This window comes from Osmerus eperlanus, chromosome 4 (assembly GCF_963692335.1).
Source record: "Osmerus eperlanus chromosome 4, fOsmEpe2.1, whole genome shotgun sequence".
NCBI lineage: Eukaryota > Metazoa > Chordata > Actinopteri > Osmeriformes > Osmeridae > Osmerus > Osmerus eperlanus.
Genome location: NC_085021.1, coordinates 23,362,215 through 23,368,919, shown reverse-complemented (window position 1 = coordinate 23,368,919; position 6,705 = coordinate 23,362,215). Strand labels below are relative to the sequence as shown.

The window sequence follows — 6,705 nt, the reverse complement described above, 5'->3', positions numbered from 1 at the left end:
ATAGATAAAGGTTATGGTCATTTTTAAATGACCATAACTTGCTCAATTTTCAACCGATTTTGAAACGGTTTGGTTTGTTATCAACGTCAGAGATGTCCACCCCTTCCTGGTGTGTGTTCAGTGGGGATGCTGGGAGAGGCCATCCCTCTGCTGATGAAGAAGCTGGACACGTTGATAACAAACCGTTTCAAAATTGGTTGAAAATTGAGCAAGTTATGGTCATTTAAAAAGTACATGTAGCATCAACACAATGTTATGGGTGAGCGAGTTGACTGTAGCAAGATGGCCGATGTGCGGACGTTCTAGACTCCGCCGTAAGACATCTAGTCTTTATATATATCTATAGGTGCGTTCGACATGAACTGACTTTATGCAGCGCTGCAGCCGGCTGACTTGAAACAGTGAATTCTGGTTAAACTTTTTGTCCGATTTGAGACGGCACCGAGGCTAGGTCACTGAGACGTAGCCATCAAAGTACCGTGAGATTGATTCGAGAACTGCCGGCTGTGTAGCCGAGCGCATTTTCTCAAGAGCAACTGCAAGGGTTCTAATGATGACACAGCTATTTCATGATTGGCCAGACTCACACACGACAACATTGAAAAATGTGTTGAAGAAAGGGTTTTAGTCCGCCTCTTCACTACATTCATTTGTACAGAGGGTCTGGGATCGCTCCATTGATAAGCGTTAACTTCCTTGTAGGCGGGTACTCTGTTGAAGTTTAAAACTATTGGATCTGCCCAGAGCCACTCAGATCTGCCATAACCAATGGCTAGCGTTCGCCTTAGCCAATTCCTTCACCACAACTGTAACAGAGCTAGCTGCCGTAGCTGGAAAATCAAACTGTTCCCGAACCCCGTGGGGAGGAGGGCCACAACATAATGGCCACCAACAAAGCTCAGAAAAACTTGTTCTTGCTCCGGCTTTAGCTGTTGGATATTCGGCAGCGTTGCCACAACGGACCGAATGGCTTTGCTCGCATCTTTCTCCGCCGCCATTACGGAACTACAACACAAACTAGCGCACAACATCAACGTCATCGTTCTCAGCCACTCCCTCTGTTTGCTGATTCGCCGGTACAAAAATCAACCTGAAAAATCTGACTTACGTACCTCATGGCCAGACCTAGTATAGAAGCAAAATGAAAATTGAGCGGAAGTACGTAGGAGGGCAGAGCCAGGCTTGTTGGCGCCGTCTCAAGTCGGACAAATATTCTAACATTTTACATTTATGCATTTAGCAGACGCTTTTATTCAAAGCGACTTCCAAGAGAGAGCTTTACAAAAGAGCATAGGTCACTGATCATAACAACGAGATAGCCCCAAACATTGCGAGCTGCCAAAACATGAAGCATACATTGTGGAAAACCAAATAAGTGCCAAAAGGAAGAACCATAAGAGCATGCATTTAAACAAGTTACAATTGAACAACATGAAACTCCCCACAAGAGTGCAAGAGTGTACCTGTAGAAAAAACAATCAACAGTAAAAATATTTCACAGCGAGTACAAGAATTTGAAACCGTTACAACTAACCAACAAGAGCAAAAAGTCCCTCAATACGAGTCATTGTGATCCTGGAGGAAACTAACATCAGGTCCAGCCAAGCATTCCTAAGTGCCGTTGTACTCCCGGAACAAGTGCGTCTTGAGCCTTTTCTTGAAGGTGGGGAGACAGTCAGTGTCACAAACGACACATCACTATTAGACATTTTCTGGTCGAACACACCTGCTGTCTCGCTCAAGCACTGCACGGCAAGCCAAAACAAGGAGTAACAATCGTTTAATATAAACAAAACGTCGACATACAGCATGTTACTGTAATATCAATTATTTTAAGGCTAAAATCAGAATTTACTACAGAAGCATTGGTATTGGTATTGGAGAGAAAACATTTTTGTCCAAGAGTTTGGCAAAGAAACCAAAAACAAATTGATGAAGATTTCATAAAAGACCAACATGTTACATTTAGTCATTTTAGCAGAGCTCTTATCCAGAGCGACTTACAGTAAGTACAGGGACATTCCCCCTGAGGCAAGTAGGGTGAAGTGCCTTGCCCAAGGACACAACGTCATTTGGCACGGCCGGGAATCGAACTGGCAACCTACTAGCCCAATACCCTCACCGCTCAGCCACCTGACTCCCATTTCAAATGGACTATTAACTATACGGAGTGAATAATACAATCATAGAATTACGTTTTACATATTATCACTGTTGTCTGCAACTTAACACTACTTTAAGGCAGAGAGGCCAATACTAAATATTCATACATAACATTAATGTATGTTGGGATCATAAGGTTGTAACAAACCTCTCCAGCGACTAACACAGGGGATGAAGAGGACCACGCCTCCCTGTGCTTTAGCTTGAACAATGTTACTGCTGAAATGTTGACCAGGTAAGACTGACAAGGCAACCAGCATGGCTCTAAAACACCTACTAACCCAGGAGTGCCCACCCCTGTACTAACCTGTCACCTTGGTCCTTCAACTAGTGTTGACATATCATGTCACTCCATATTGAAGTGTCAGGTGTACAGGTTGTGAAGAGGTGCACACTCAGGGGACCACAGAGATGTAGAAGAACACCATCACATCCCAACATAGGATGTCACTGGCACACTCAGGGGACCACAGAGATGTAGAAGAACACCATCACATCCCAACATAGGATGTCACTGTCCTCACATACAACAAGTCTACTGATTTGCATCAACCACAGGAACTGTAGGCTCCGAATCCCCCAAAAATGAAATTAAACAACTTAACATATTCCAGTTTCTCAAGTGAAAATGTCAAGAGTTCATAAAGGCTTGTTGACAAAGGCACCTTCTTCACAGACACATACGCACACTAACCCTAACCCCATAATGACTAAACAGTTGAACACAGCTGAGCTTAAATAAACATGACAAGTAAAAATATCTCCTTTTAAAACAGGCAGGAAATTACAACAATCATGAAGTCATCTTAAGAACTGTATTAGGGTTAGTCCTCTTAAGAACTGTATTTGTTAGCATGTGTGTGTTTTCTTGTGCGTGTCTGCCTGTGTGTGTTTACTGGTTAAGTTATTTGAGTGATTTTGGTGATTTATCAAGCAGAGATAGAAAGCCACTCTCTGTTTGACTAGAAACACACAAAGTCTGACAACGTTGCATCAGCTGAAAACATCAACTTCATTACTTTGAAGATTTTTTGTGCCTGTTTTAAATTTGGCAAAAATTATAGGTCCACCAACACAAAACCCCAATCTTAACATAATATTCATATTTATTATCATAATAATATAATATCCAATCAAGATTTCAAATAAGTATTTCAGACATGACATTCATAACCTTGACCTAGCTCAACCAGTAAGTTACATCTAGTGCACGTGTGCCCAATCTGGACACACCATAACACAACGCAAGGTAGCCATGGTAACTGTGTTCACATGGAGGCAGTGGGATTCTTATGTCGTTACTACAGTGGAGACCAGACCTGGGGTTCAGCACAGCACCAGTTCAGTCAACCCTCCCCTCTATACTGGTCAGGTTAGGGTCAGTACAGGTACCTCAGGCTCTAGTCCTAGTCCCTGTCCTAGTCTGTCCTGTTCTAGTCCCTGTCCTAGACCCTGGTTCCCAGTCCTGTCCTAGCAGAGATACTGTCAGAGCAGGGGTTTGTTCAACCCGAACACACCTGATCAACTCCACTGATTGAGGGCAGAAGGCCCTGATTGGTTGATTGTTGGGTCAGGTGGTAGGAAGTAGGGGCAGCACAAATAGGTCGCCAGGGAGGAGGAGGTGATGCTCTGACTGGGGCAGCCAGACAGGTAGGAGAGAGATAAATGCAGACAGACAGGTAGGAGAGAGATAAATGCAGACAGACAGGTAGGAGAGAGATAAATGCAGACAGACAGGTAGGAGAGAGAGAAATGCAGACAGACAGATAGGAGAGAGAGAGATGCAGACAGACAGGTAGGAGAGAGAGATGCAGACAGACAGGTAGGATAGAGGGATATGCAGACATACAGGTAGGAGAGAGATATGCAGACAGACAGGTAGAAATTATAGAGTTATACACTTGCATGAGGAAAATAACAAACCTATTGTATGTTTGCTTGACCCATGGATACAAACACAAATAATACATAAATCTGTCCAAAATGCCCAAATAATAATGCCCTAAACAGAAGACGTTTTACAATCGTCCACAATCCTCTCACTGAAGTACTTTTTACGTGAATAAGAGGCATCACTGCTTAAGAAGGCCATAATCTGACAACCAATCACATAGCTCATCTGTCCAGCACAGTGCAGAGAATAGCCAATCCCGTAGCTCATCTGTCCAGAGCAGTCAGGAGAATAGCCAATCACATAGTTCATCCATCCAAAGCAGTGTGGAGACTAGCCAATCCCGTAGCTAGTTCAGAGGGTTCCAGTTCCCCAGTCTGCAGTGAAGCCAGATTGCCAGCAGAGGGTTTCACAGTAGAGACAGTTTCCCAGCAGGACATGCTAGGCTAGCTAGCAGGTCTAACAGAGACAGTTTCCCAGCAGGACATGATAGGCTTGCTAGCAGGTCTAACAGACAGAGTTGTAGGAGCCTGAAACTCCCTGCATGTTCAATGGATTGAAACGTCATCCTGTACAGTCACATGACCAGGTGTATCTGTAGACCAGGTGTATCTACAGACCAGGTCTATTTACAGACCAGGTGTACCATGTCCCAGCAGTCTGTATGAGGCAGTGTTGGGTTCAGGACCTCATAGAAGGTTGGAATGTTACAGGAGAACATGCAAACCAAGGTTGCCCCTGGAGGAGGAGATCTGCCATGTTGGGAGTCGTCCGTTCTCTGTCCTCCGCAGCTGCCAGCCTCCCAGCCTCCTCTCTCCCAGCCTCCTCTCTCCCAGCCTCCTCTCTCCCAGCCTCCTCTCTCACAGCCTCCTCTCTCCCAGCCTCCTCTCTCCCAGCCTCCTCTCTCCCAGCCTCCTCTCTCACAGCCTCCTCTCTCACAGCCTCCTCTCTCCCAGCCTCCCCTCTCACAGCCTCCCCTCTCCCAGCCTCCCCTCTCCCAGCCTCCCCTCTCCCAGCCTCCTCTCTCACAGCCTCCCCTCTCCCAGCCTCCTCTCTCACAGCCTCCTCTCTCACAGCCTCCTCTCTCACAGCCTCCTCTCTCACAGCCTCCTCTCTCACAGCCTCCTCTCTCCCAGCCTCCTCTCTCACAGCCTCCTCTCTCCCAGCCTCCTCTCTCCCAGCCTCCTCTCTCCCAGCCTCCTCTCTCCCAGCCTCCTCTCTCACAGCCTCCTCTCTCACAGCCTCCTCTCTCCCAGCCTCCCCTCTCACAGCCTCCCCTCTCCCAGCCTCCCCTCTCCCAGCCTCCCCTCTCCCAGCCTCCTCTCTCACAGCCTCCCCTCTCCCAGCCTCCTCTCTCACAGCCTCCTCTCTCACAGCCTCCTCTCTCACAGCCTCCTCTCTCACAGCCTCCTCTCTCACAGCCTCCTCTCTCACAGCCTCCTCTCTCCCAGCCTCCTCTCTCCCAGCCTCCCCTCTCCCAGCCTCCCCTCTCCCAGCCTCCCCTCTCCCAGCCTCCTCTCTCACAGCCTCCTCTCTCACAGCCTCCTCTCTCCCAGCCTCGCCTCCCCTCTCCCAGCCTCCCCTCTCCCAGCCTCCCCTCTCCCAGCCTCCCCTCTCCCAGCCTCCCCTCTCCCAGCCTCCCCTCTCCCAGCCTCCCCTCTCCCAGCCTCCCCTCTCCCAGCCTCCCCTCTCACAGCCTCCCCTCTCACAGCCTCCTCTCTCACAGCCTCCTCTCTCACAGCCTCCTCTCTCACAGCCTCCTCTCTCACAGCCTCCTCTCTCACAGCCTCCTCTCTCCCAGCCTCCTCTCTCTCAGCCTCCTCTCTCCCAGCCTCCTCTCTCCCAGCCTCCCCTCTCCCAGCCTCCTCTCTCCCAGCCTCCCCTCTCCCAGCCTCCCCTCTCCCAGCCTCCCCTCTCCCAGCCTCCTCTCTCCCAGCCTCCCCTCTCACAGCCTCCCCTCTCACAGCCTCCCCTCTCACAGCCTCCTCTCTCCTATCTCCGGTAGTGGCTGGGAGCGTCGGCGAACATGTACTTGAGTCTGTACGCCTCAGCCAGGAGGAGGCCAACTTCCTCGTTGCCCCAGTGTATCGTGGGTAGGTTCTGGAGCAGCATGAGCAGGCCCTGGAGGAAGTGACATCACAGATGTGAGGGAGTGACATCATAGATGTGAGGGGAGTATGGGAGATGGGAGAGAGGGGGATAGGGGAGAGAGAGGAGTGAACGGAGGAGGTGAGGAGAGATAGGGGAGAGAGAGGAGAGAAAGGAGGAGGTGAGGAGAGAGAAATAGGGGAGAGAGAGGAGAGAAAGGAGGTGAGGAGAGAGAGGGGGATAGGGGAGAGAGGAGAGAAAGGGGGAGGTGAGGAGAGAGAGAGGGGGATAGGGGAGAGAGAGGAGAGAGAGGGGGAGGTGAGGAGAGAGAGAGGAGAGAAAGGGGGAGGTGAGGAGAGAGAGAGGAGAGAAAGGGGGAGGTGAGGAGAGAGAGAGGAGAGAAAGGGGGAGGTGAGGAGAGAGAGGGGGATTGGGAATAGAGAGGAGAGAAAGGAGTTGGTGAGGTCTCTCCTCTCTCCCCTATCCCCCTCTTTCTCTCTTCACCTCCTCCTTTCTCTCCCCCCATATTCCCCCTGGTGTGGAGGATCGTACCTGAAAGTCCA

General features: G+C 49.4%; 1 protein-coding gene across 3 annotated transcripts in view; it reads right to left on the bottom strand.

Moving 5' to 3' along the window:
• Nucleotides 1-5,961: 5,961 nt before the first annotated feature.
• tbc1d22b (TBC1 domain family, member 22B) overlaps nt 5,962-6,705 on the bottom strand; it is a 21,336-nt gene continuing 20,592 nt past the window's right edge. For 2 of the 3 annotated variants that reach the window (XM_062460417.1, XM_062460418.1), the window contains exons 13-14: nt 6,695-6,705; nt 5,962-6,175 (exon numbers count right to left, since the gene is read on the bottom strand). The exon at nt 6,695-6,705 is cut by the window's right edge and continues 85 nt beyond it. In XM_062460417.1, the coding sequence (XP_062316401.1) occupies nt 6,047-6,175; nt 6,695-6,705 (140 nt within the window). In that variant the 3' untranslated portion in view covers nt 5,962-6,046. The remainder of the gene's footprint in view (nt 6,176-6,694) is intronic. The other variant, XM_062460419.1, reaches the window with a different exon arrangement.